At 37.8% G+C, this 11,623-nt stretch overlaps 2 protein-coding genes across 4 annotated transcripts; one reads left to right on the top strand and one right to left on the bottom strand.

Annotated features, from left to right (window-relative positions):
• The first annotated feature begins 918 nt into the window (after positions 1 to 918).
• Positions 919 to 6,030, top strand: LOC136283806 (uncharacterized). 3 transcript variants are annotated; one of them, XM_066173042.1, is made up of 3 exons: positions 919 to 1,335; positions 2,449 to 4,550; positions 4,584 to 6,030. In XM_066173042.1, the coding sequence occupies exons 1-3, from the start codon at positions 1,098 to 1,100 to the stop codon at positions 4,707 to 4,709; spliced, it is 2,466 nt and encodes an 821-aa protein (XP_066029139.1). In that variant the 5' UTR covers positions 919 to 1,097; the 3' UTR covers positions 4,710 to 6,030. The 3 variants fall into 3 exon arrangements, with proteins under 3 accessions (XP_066029139.1, XP_066029138.1, XP_066029140.1); XM_066173041.1 differs by having other exon boundaries at positions 924 to 1,335; positions 2,449 to 6,030; XM_066173043.1 differs by having other exon boundaries at positions 1,169 to 1,335; positions 2,475 to 6,030.
• A 149-nt stretch (positions 6,031 to 6,179) lies between these two features.
• Positions 6,180 to 11,520, bottom strand: LOC131780859 (cilia- and flagella-associated protein 410). Its single transcript, XM_059097450.2, has 10 exons — positions 11,360 to 11,520; positions 11,232 to 11,250; positions 11,002 to 11,048; positions 10,664 to 10,701; positions 9,261 to 9,446; positions 8,621 to 8,727; positions 8,236 to 8,293; positions 7,809 to 7,857; positions 7,281 to 7,404; positions 6,180 to 6,613 (listed from the first exon to the last, which is right to left on the bottom strand). Exons 1-10 carry the CDS (start codon positions 11,437 to 11,439, stop codon positions 6,437 to 6,439), a joined length of 885 nt encoding a protein of 294 aa, XP_058953433.2. The 5' UTR covers positions 11,440 to 11,520; the 3' UTR covers positions 6,180 to 6,436.
• Between the last annotated feature and the right edge of the window lie 103 nt (positions 11,521 to 11,623).

Here is an 11,623-nt window from a genome sequence, read left to right as displayed (position 1 = left end):
GCATGAACTTTCGACACTAAGTTGGCTCTAATTCCGCCCGTCGATTTTGAATAAGATTTTGAAATCTCCCTGAGATCTTTTGCTTCGAGTTTCTGGATGTCATCTAATGACGAAATTTCCATATTGTTGTATTAAAGAACCATTTTGAAGGGAGAAATCGCATTGAAAAGTGCATTAGAACGTGAAATGTCAGCATATCAGCTGTTTGAAAGAACCGCCGATACCTCCATTGTTTAGCAGTAAAAGATACATGTGCCATCAACACTTTTGAAAAATTGCTTAACATTTTATTTAGCGAAATATACTGTTGACATTTCGGCTTTAGAAGACTATTGTTTTCCGCAACTATAACTGATATGTGACTATATGAAGTATTAAATTTGTTTAGCCGCTGACCACTCGTATTTCGGTCTTTTCTTCATCCCCCACTCGTCGCCCGTGATGTAGTAACTCCCCGCCGGGTCAACCCCAGCCTCGTTATCGTGTGTGCGCGGTTACTAATCCAATATGGTGCCGCGAACTGTAAAAGTCTATTTGGATGCAAGCGTACATTCGTCATGTAGTGAATTCGCAGCTACAGCAAATTAGAGCTAATTTCTTGAAAATAACACAAAACCAACAATCACCTCAGCTATAGACCTGACATCTGCAAGAAGACAGCGTCTCTTGAAAAAATTTAGGCTAGAAATCGATCTTTAAACTTCCTCGAAAACGTAAACCGGCCTCTAATTGCGAAACGGCCGCCATTGTTACAACATGTGTTGTTCTGTATTACAGAAATCCATTCTGCCATGTTGGAAAAATTTCGTAAGCCGCAAATTTACTGCATATTTCGTTGAGCAAATAACGGCTAAACTTCAGAATACCCCGCAACTCATTTCCGCCTCACTTACATGTGTCGGGAGGCTTTGAAGATCGAGGCTTAACACAATAGACGCTATTCTTATTCAATGACATGTAAATGAGTTGCGGGGTATTCTGTCAAACAAATCGTAACATATCTTTGATTGAATATCTTGAAACTCTGCTGGAGGTCTCGAATCAAGATATAGGGCGCTGTCTTAATAAAGCAACACAAGCGTTAACTGTCTTTGAAGATGCATTCAATCCCTTTATATTCATTCCTACTCCTACTCGCTTGGTGCCCCTCGGCCTGTGGACATCTTCAAGCGACATGTTCGTCCGGCATGACTGTTTCAAATATCCAGAGTGGGGTAATAGAGATCACTGGCACACTATCCACCAAAAGCTATCTGCAGCTATCTTGCGTTTTGAAGGTGGACAAACCCGGGAGCTTTTTACGCATGAAAACTAAAAGGAATGACAAGAAGAAAGGTGAGGGCATAGCCAGTTTGATAGAGTTGTCTTACCTACTTCTAGGAGAGCAAAGTTTTGTTGACTTTTGGTTTCAATGAAGATATACAAAATCTTTCTTTCCATATTTATTTCATTCCTCTTTCATTATTCTTCAGTAATCCGAAAGTGTTTTTGAAATTTCCGAAAGTGGTAACTCCTATCAATTCAGGACTTTGCAGCTTTTCGTGAAGCAATTCCCTCTTTGCACAGATCAGGGTTCAACCTTTCGAGACTAGTATGTGATTAAAACCTTTACTGAATCCAGCGCCACCAATGCATTCTTCGCGATAGTCGCTTCTTATACGCAGGATCTTTACTTTCGAAATTACGGTTAAACCTGAGCATTATTGTTGTGGCATTCCACCAATAAACAAAATCCAAACTTTTAACCTCTAGCGATTTCAGGATAAACTGTGTCCTTGTAAGAGCAAAAAGTCAGAAACTAGCGTTTCTGCAAGAAACTTGAAACACATGAGCCTAGCTGACCTGCCTTTCTTGTACTTAGTTTGTTTGACAAATTCGCTTTTGACTGCTCGGCATATTTCAGATGTTTATTGTTTATCCAGCCTGTACACCCACTTGCGTATCCAAAAATCTTTCGGATTCCAATAGTCAGAGAGATCGATTGGTACTTGGAAAGGTCGGTTTCACTCATATTGGTTTAAAAAGTTTGATTTTATCTTGTTTAGTGACCTCAAGTATGCAGACAGCTGTTTATTCTTTTCTTCCTTTTCCACAATGATCTAATATGTATTATATAATAAGCTCAGTTATGCACGCATTCTGATTGGTTCTCACCTATGACCTATTGGAGGACAGACATATAGATTATGTCATCATTAAAATTTTTTTAAATTCTTTATTATTTAAAACAAATAGATTCCATTAGAGATTTAGAGATGTGGAGAAATGTGTGAGGTAAATGTCTCCCTTGAATTAAAAAATAGAACACAGTGTCTCCATCAAGAAGCCCAGCTTGATTCAGAGACCAGCAGGCAAGGGAGCCATTAGGTCTTGTGAAATCTTATCATCATCTGTTTTAGTAGTTGTTGATGTATTCATGGGCTGGATTATCAATCCTTTAATTTGTAGGTTTCTTGCATGTTTCCTTGTATCAGCAAGGTGAGTCGTCTCCACTTGGTTATATGGATGTTTCGGAGCCTACACCAGTTTGGAACACTATAAGCATTTTTCCAACTGGTTTGACCAATGATGAAACCACAGGGAAGAAGTTATTATCAGTGGTGGGAAAAGGCAGTGGGCTTTCTTTCACAGTGCAAGTAGCCGAAGGTGCATCAGAAATTGCGCTTGATGTACCACTCAAAGTCCATGTCCAGGGAGCTAAAGTGAGTGTGTTCCAGTTCATTCCACCTCAAGGTATCTCTGATAGACAACTGGACATCACTGCCACATCTCAATCAGAAGTTGCTGCCTATTTGAAGGTATCGCAGAACTATAAAGATGTAGATGTCCAGAAAGACCTTGAGAGGATAGATTATAGGAAGGAATCTCTTCGACTTTCCTTTGCAACAAAAGGACGGATAACTTTATCCAGAGTTTCTATTCCCCCTTTAACCAATTCTGTATCCAAATGGTTCATTGGAATTGGTCTGAAGAACTTATCAGGTGACGTCAAAATTAGTGAGTCAAAAAATGTCATATTAAGGCTGACAAGGTCGTTCGATTATAATTATGCCAAGCCTATTTGTGTCCTATTTTTTGTATCATTTCTGGTTGGTATATTAGTGTCTGTCATTGCATATTTTCTCTTCGAAGAGTCTCTTACCAAGGTCAAGGTTGGTGAAGATGAACAGGGCAATAATATTGAGTTAAAAATTTCATGTTGCAACCTGTGGGAGGTAATCATAGATCACTGGTTTTCCTTTGGTCCAAAGACCTATTCCTACATCACAGGTATCGTGGGTAATGTGCTTATGGTTGGTGCTTTTCAGTTTGTGTTTGCAAACTGGTATACAATGATTCAGGAAGGGGACAGAGATAATTGTTACTACAATGACTTTTGTTATAGAGTTGCAAGTCATGATATTCCATTTAACTTGATGATAAGTAACTTGACATACATAGTCCATGGCCTAATCTTAGTGGTGTGGGTACTGATACTGGAAGCCAAGGTGAATCTTCGTTGCAAAAGCAGAGCCACCAATCTTCAGGGATCCAGGCTACCAGAACATATTCTGTCATGTCCTGAAACTAACATTCATCATTTGGAGGGAGGTATTCCAGAACCCAAAAACCCCATGGAAAGGGAAGAAAGGAAAAAAAAGGAGAACATATTTTTTGCCAAAGTAATGAAAAAGAGGTACTGTTTTTCTATTGGGTATGCGTTTTCCTGGGGACTAGTTTTCGAGGGATTATTTTCTACTCTTTACCACTTCTGTCCAAGCAGGTTCACATTTCAGTTCGATTCGGCCTTCATGTTTATCATAGCTGGTTTAACTGTGCTGTTGTTGTATAATGGCATTGAGCAGAATCGTTGTCCCTCTTCTGGAAATGTGAAACACCCAGTTGGCGCTTCTAACTTCTTCCTTTTTTTTATTGTGCCTCTTTTTGTTTTTAACTACTTTGGTGCACTATATAACTCCGATTCTGGGCTCAACAAAGTAATGCAGGGGTTTTTCTTTGGATTCCTGATTATTTGGTGGCTTATGATGCTTTATTGGGCTTTTATTAAATTAGATATCCGCCAAAAGATTTGTGGTGATGACTGTCAAAAAAATTTTGATGTGTTTTTATTCTTTTTGGGTGGCCTGATAGTGCCCTGTGGGTTTTTTATGGTTTACTTGTTTAGCGATCTGGCTCAAGTGTTTCTGTTTGCTTGCATTGCCTGTAGCATTGTCGCAATCCTAGCTAAAGCTAAGCTTTGCAAATGTAAATGCAAGTGTGAAACATTATGCTCTCTTCAAGGGCTTTTCATGGGGTTCACCTTTATCATTTTGGTGGCAGCTTTTGCCGTTTTTAAATTGCTACCCACCACAAACAAAACATCGTCGCCAGAAAACTCTCGTGACCAAAACAAAGAATGTGTCATTTTTGGATTTTTCGACTGGCATGACCTGTGGCATTTTTTGTCTTCCTTTGCTCTCTTTATGGGTGCATTTGTTATCATGTTTATAAGTTCTAAAGCTGAGGAAAGCCCACAGGCTGCATCAGGAGAGAGTAAGGAAAGCCCACAGGCTGCATCAGGAGAGAGTGAGGAAAGCCCACAGGCTGCATCAGGAGAGAGTGAGGAAATGGAAGAAATGCCCAAGTCACCTGGAAAGGATCAGCAGCAAGCAATGCATGATAAAGTTGAAGGGCATTCTCAAAATCAAGTGGAAGCAGGGGCAAATTAAGTTAGTGAGGGATATTAGGATATTATAAACTCCCTCTATGTATAGTTCAAGAACCAAAACTCCTATAAGAGAATTGCAAGGTGTCTCTTTCTACTCTCAAACCGGTTTAAAGCAGGATAATCAAGTCAATCAAGAGAATTATAGACAAGCTAAATGTAAATAACTTGCTTTTAAAGCTAAAATCTGGCTATTTTCATAACTTACTGAAACTTGAATACTTCATGGTGTGATTAAATGATCCATGTAGCTAGCATTGTAACCAGCTGGGATTTGTGAAAAAAGTATGTTGTATCTGCATTCTTTTATCAAGGGATGATTTTAATACAAAGCTGTACTGGCCATTTGTATTTGTTATGATTTTTTCCCGGAATGTTCATGAAGGCATTTATAAATTTTTTAGATTTTTTCCTACAAATTTTTTAGAATTAGAGACAATATTTCACTTGTTAGAATTTGCCATTTTTGTACATACTTTGGATCAACCTAGTCAATTTATATAAAGAGGGATCCTTGGTCAAGACAGCAAAAAGAGCCAGTTAAGAAACAAACAAACAAAAAAAACGCAATCAATTAGTGGTAGTTTCTTAAAGCAAACCTTTTCTGAAATATTGGCCACCAACAGAAAGTGAAACATAACCGTCCTAGAAGTTCCAATTGAGATAACACATGTGATATTAGTATACATGTTTAATGTAGTATTATGTCAGGTTAATGATACTTTCGCTTTAAGTAAGGTTTAGAAGAAGTAAAATAAAAGATTCTGGAATGACCAATGCGTGGAATTGGTTATTTGTGGAGGAGGGAACAGAGAGTGAATCAACATTTCTGGTATTTGATTGGTAGAGTCATTTCCACCTGAGTGTTGAAAGTATTCCGGGATCTTGTGTTAACTCTGTTTTATTTGCACTATGATTGGCTCAGGAAACTCCTGTCACCCTTTCAACCACCAATCTGATGCACAACTAAAAAAGCAGTCACAACTTGCAGGTCACTTGCATTTTCCTGTGCTTCAAACAATCTGCATGGCATTACTCCGGGCTCTTAATGGCTATGGCCATATTCTCCTTTGTTCTGATTAGTTGTTGTGATTGCGAATTAAGGCCACCCGGTTTAAATGTCTATTATGAAGGTACCAGTGGTCAACATTGGATTTTGGACACTAGGGGCCAATATTGGGTTTTGGACACCTGTTGCCGATTTTAGATTTTGGACACTAATGGCTGATCATCCATTTTGGATACTGGTGGCAAATTTTGGATTTTGGATGCTAGTGGCCGATTTTGCATTTTAGACACTAGTAGTCAGGCAATGAGATGAATAGTTTGCAAACTTGGATAATTTGATAAACCAAGCTACCCGCCCAGAAGTATATATCATTAATCTTTCTCAATCAGATTCAGTGTAGATCAAAATTCCACACGATCCCCTTCTAAATATGTGAGCTACATGCAAGACTTCCAAGAAAACCGATAAATTAAATTGCAAGGTGCTCTCTATTTGTCGAAACAAGAAATTCTGTCCTGTCAGCTACGAATAGAAGTCCAATTTCTAAGGTAAAGGAAAAGCAGTCTTGTTCCTTAGTCCACAATTTCTTCCTTCTCTTGTGGAGGTTTGTTATCAGAATGAGGTTTACAAGATGACTTCTACTTGTGAAGACAAGGCAGTCTGTCATTTTAGCTACAGATATAAGTCCAACATCTATGTTAATAGAAAAGCATTGCAGTTTCCTAGTCCACCATTGCCTCCTTTTCATGTGGAGGATGTTTGTTCTCAGAATATGGTTTACTTTCTACATCATCATTACGATCTTGAAGCTGTTGGTCAATTTCTTGTCGAAGAGTTAAGAGACTTGTATGGTCGAGTTCCTGTACCAAAGTAAGAACCGCAGATAAAATATTCTGACTCTGCAAGAAAAGAGAATTTAGTATTAACGAGACGTTTGATTTGAGAAGCTTACTGTGCGTTTACTGAAACCAGTGCCACCTATACAACAAAAACAATCAGATGGTATGATAAAAAGCGCAGATTCAAATCTTTGTTCAAATCCTTCCTATTTACAGGTTACAGAAAAAAGAATTTTCGATTTTTTTCAGTGTTAGAGGCCAAGATTTCAGTAAAAGAACTGTAAATGAGGTTGGGTGCTTTTTGGATCTCATAGAATTCCATGATCAATTCAAGAACGATTTTAATGTTTATGTGATTAAAAAGTGCAAGAGGTGCCTGGGAAACAAAATAATGTGAGAACTACCAGTTCGTTCGAGGTATTACCTGTTTTGTTTTGTCTTTTTTTTTCTCTATGAAAACCCTTGTTCAGAGATTTTCCTTGACATGCCCTAGCATGCAAAATGCTATTGAAAAAATCCCCTGACTTTCCAGCATCTTTCGCACTCTTTTAACTTCCCGTGCGCTTCATATCTCGATGAACTCTGACGCATGAACAAATAGTTACGTTTACCCAAAACCTTACTCATCACGACAATAGGTGAATACTTTTGTGCTTCAGTATAGCAAACGGTGCAAATGAATAACCATTCTTAAAAATATTGAATCATTTACAGAACCAAAACTTACTCTAGGGGTGGGAGAAACTGTTACAGGCTCTGTTCGATGGGAATCTGTTGCTGCCATGGTTGTCACACCATGGGTTTGATCATCCAACATCAGTGGCTTCAGTCCTAACTGGGCTCGAAGTTTACTGACAAAAACCAAATACAATTCAGTGAAAACAAGGATAGGATTCTTATTTGAGCCTCCCAGATACTAGTTGGGTCCAAATGCAAAATGATTCAGGAGTGGTATTGTGAGGAGAATTTGGATTCTAGTTGCTCTTAGAGGGTTAATCTGCAGTCCAGAGGCCAACTCACTTGATGAAATCACCCCTCTTAACAGTATTTCATGCAAAACCATCCTGGAATTTTAAAAAAGGATTTCTACAAAGTCAAGAGTCCAGCTATTTTATGCCTTTTTATGAAATTGAGGAGACTGCATCCCACCTGTGTACAAGGACCATTGCCTGATCAAATGAGTTTACCATTCTACTTAAAAGCAATTGCCAAAAAGGCAAACCTTAAGCACTTGGGTCTGTATAGTTCTACATACTTGGTTTCATTTACTAAATTGCTTTGTGCTGATTCCGGATCACCCTTTTCTGCAGATGAAAACAAAATAAACATGCCAAAAATGAACATTAAGAAAAGCAGCACTATTTCCAAATTTTGACCCCCTTTACCACATTGTCAATGCAATGCTTGTCCTTGATTGAATTTCCCACAATATAATTCTGTTTAACATGGTGGTGTGGCAAGTTATGAAAATACCAATTTATTCTGAATACAATGCCTGCAATATAGCCTACATAGAGTACTTTGCAATCTTATTCACATTTCTCCATGTAATCCTAGCTTTCCTCTCTCTCTCGAGCTTTCCAAGAAAAATTCCTACCAATGCAGATTCTAGAGAGTGAAAGATTGATTAAAATATCATCATTGAAATTGGACATTTAGCTGAACTTGTTTATGAAACCTACCTGTTGACACTTGTTGATTAGCATCCTCACTTAAAGCACTAACAGTTTTGAGAGCATCCTGCAGAAAAACGGGTAAAAAGTTTAACCCTTTACACCCTAACATAGGTATCTATATTCTCCATACTTTTTTTACACGTTTCCTTCAGTGCTGACAAAGAGAATTTGTTCAATAGTCAAAGCTCCTTAGGTTGTGGATCATTTCATCTATTCTCATAACCTCAATGAATGCTTCTGCAGTATAGCAGTATGGAGAAATTAAATGCTGGTCATTCTCAGGTAATAAAGGTTAAGATTGGCATGAAAGCAACTCAGTTAGACCAGTCAATAGGTGTTACTGTACAACTATGTAAATAAATGAATTGAAAATGAAAATTTCCATCATCACCTTTCCAACTGTGGCAGTCAATTCTAAATTGTGGACAGGAATTTCATCTGGTGTTTTGATTTCGGTTCCTTCTTTGGCTGCCTCCTCCACTTCTGACTCCTCAACCACTAGTAAGACAATACACACTCAATTAATTTGAATCTCTCCTATTTCTGATTGACATTCATTGCAGAGCTTGGTTAAGACATTTCATCCTACAGTTGTGAAAATCACTATGCAATTGGGAACAATATTTCTTCAATTAACACCTATAAAGATCTTGCTATGAAATCTGATTCCTGTTTTAACCCTTTGACTCTCATGAGTTGCCAAGACAGAATTTCTCCTTACAATATCAATACAATATCAAGTACGTAAGTGATGAGAAAAAAGAAAATATCAGCTGAGGGATCATTAGTTGATCCAATAACAAATTCTCTGACATAACCTCACAAGAACTGTATGGCAGACAGTAAGGAGAATTACTAATAAGATCTTGGGAGGGAAAGGGTTAGGAAATGTTCAACATTTACCTCTGATATTGAGTATTAAGTCCCTCATTTTGCACATAGAGGAAAGGCAGGGAAAACAAAAGGAAAAAGGAGCAACAAAAGCAAACAATAGCCTCTGATGTCACTAAAACAGATATAATTTCACCAACCTACAGTGTCCAGCTTAGTGAGTTTGGGTAAATTCTTTAGAACAGTCATTCGGTAATGTTCCACATTCGCACAAGGATTGTCCGACAGCCACAGCACTCTTAGCTTAGGAAGGTTCTTCAGACAACCTATCTCACTGATATCTTCAATGCTATTTTTCCTCAAATATAGTTCTCTTAATCTTGGACCTTCACAAAACAAAATCAGAACAAAAACAAACAATGTAGTTTACTGGAAATTTATCAAAGATTTCCATCAATGATTAACCCTTCAACTCCCAAAAGTGATTAAAATGTAACTTCTCTCAACACTATCCATGAATTATACTAAAACTTATCAGGTACAAGTTGTGATCTAGATCTTACACCAAATTTTTATCAATGATATATTTACAAGGAAAAGGAAAGGAGGAAAAAAGGAAAAACAGCTAGAGAGGAGAATTAACAACCAGATCGTGGGAGTTAAAGGGTTAAGGATGGGAGTGTGGGTGGAGAGAAACTTTATATTCAGTATTCAAGTATGTGTGATGTACTATACAACTCTCTTGAGAAACATTGTTGGAAAAAAATGTAAAGGTGCATGCCTCGTTCCAAAAGGTAATGTGGATAGCTTTCAGGTGACTGTCCTTGACCTCGGTATTTCAGGGAAATCTAAGAAACATCATGGTAAGGACAAGCCACTGAGGGGGTTTGATTAATTTGATTATCAGATGCCCAGGTTATCTTTTGAGATTGTGTGTGGAAAGAAGGCTTGTGGCCAGGCATCTGACATTTGGGATTTGGATGCATGGCAGCCCCTGAGTATCCTAGTTAAAAAGGCGAAGTCTGTACTTGAACCTAATAGTGCATGGAGCCAGAACTTATCCTGCTTCATCAGGCTTCTCAAACCCAGACCTCTTAACCAACAATCCAGCCCAGCAACTATTAGCCTGGTAGTTCAAAGGTTGCATAACACTATCCAACGGATAAATTACCATCCAGCAGATGAATGTTAACAAAACACATTACACTATCCACTGGATACAGATTTTCCCAGTAGATAGCATTTCCTCCCTTTGAACAATTGGGCTACCAAGTCTCCCATGGGTACCCCAGGTAAGCTTGTTCTATTTGTGTAGTGAAAAGATTACAGACACTTCAATTAAGGGGACGCCATCCATCAAGAAACACAAACATTTGTGATTCCTGAAATAAATATTCCCACAATCTTTGCATCTGTCGCTAGCCCTGGAAAAAATCTTTGTTTTAGGGAGCACTTTTCCCATGTCCTCACCTTAATTACACCTTCTTGCCAGAAAAAAAATAACTAAACCTCAGTATCAATCTTATGAATTGTTCAATCTTGTGAATTGTTAGAGAACCCATACATGAATAATTTCTATCAAACCAAAATCAACAATACTTACAATGTGCAAAGTCTTCCAGGCTTGATATGTTGTTAACACTAAAAAAAAAAAAAAAGTATACTTGAAATCTAAAATTTCAAATGATCAAAGAGAAATACCAGGCTAAGGAATGTCAATGCAGTGACAAAGACCTTTGGTTGAAAATTGCTTAGGGTTAGGGTTTAGTCTTCCAGGCTTGATATGTTGTTAACACTAAAAAAAAAGTATGCTTGAAATCTAAAATTTCAAATGATCAAAGAGAAAGACCAGGCTAAGGAATGTCAATGCAGTGACAAAGACCTTTGATTGAAAATTTAAATGACTGTGAAGTGAAAGAGCATTCACTTCCCAACACAAACCTTAAACTTAAAACTTCAACATTTGGCATCTGGCGTAAAACAGAAATCTGGAGGAGAAAAACAATGAAATTGTGTGTAAATAAGATTGAGACCAATAAAAATCTTATCCTTGTTGATATATAAAGGAATTTTATATAGTTATATAAAAAAAAATCACTGGGTTTTAATTACAGACATTACAGAATTATGTTCAGAATTTAAAACAAGGCAAACAATCGTACTGTACTTACATCGCTCAAATCACTTCCCCTACAAGGAGAGAAAATATATATACGTGAAACTATGACAACAAAAATATAGCGTCATTTTCCTTCGATCTCGTTCTACAATAGAGTTGAAAAAAGTGTCGCTCGCTCACCAAAAATTAAGATTCTTCACATTTTCAAGAGAGGAGGCTCTGGCTCTTGACAAGATTTGCTGTTCTGTTAACCTAGACATGTTGTAATTGGCTACTGATGTCGTTTGTTTTTCCTAATTTGACTCCCGTTCTGCAAGCTTTCCGCCATTTTCTGCAAGGTTTAGAAAGCACTCCGCTGACCTTCGATCTCTCGTCGGAGATCTGTCGGAATTTTAGAAGCTTTACGAGAGCTCTCGGTAGAATTCCGGAAACCACGAAGAAAAC

Source organism: Pocillopora verrucosa, chromosome 10 (genome assembly GCF_036669915.1).
Source record: "Pocillopora verrucosa isolate sample1 chromosome 10, ASM3666991v2, whole genome shotgun sequence".
NCBI classification, from domain to species: domain Eukaryota; kingdom Metazoa; phylum Cnidaria; class Anthozoa; order Scleractinia; family Pocilloporidae; genus Pocillopora; species Pocillopora verrucosa.
The sequence above is the reverse complement of the archived record's forward strand: the minus strand, read 5'-3'. Positions and strand labels throughout refer to the sequence as shown.

Coding starts and splice junctions, on each gene's coding strand:
- LOC136283806 (XM_066173041.1), top strand. CDS start 1,098: ATGCATTCAATCCCTTTATATTCATTCCTACTCCTACTCGCTTGGTGC. Junction 1,336..2,448: donor AAGGAATGACAAGAAGAAAG/GTGAGGGCATAG, acceptor TTTAATTTGTAG/GTTTCTTGCATGTTTCCTTG.
- LOC131780859 (XM_059097450.2), bottom strand. CDS start 11,439: ATGTCTAGGTTAACAGAACAGCAAATCTTGTCAAGAGCCAGAGCCTCC. Junction 9,447..10,663: donor CCTGGAAGACTTTGCACATT/GTAAGTATTGTT, acceptor TGTTTTGTGAAG/GTCCAAGATTAAGAGAACTA. Junction 6,614..7,280: donor CAGTTTCTCCCACCCCTAGA/GTAAGTTTTGGT, acceptor CTTTTCTTGCAG/AGTCAGAATATTTTATCTGC.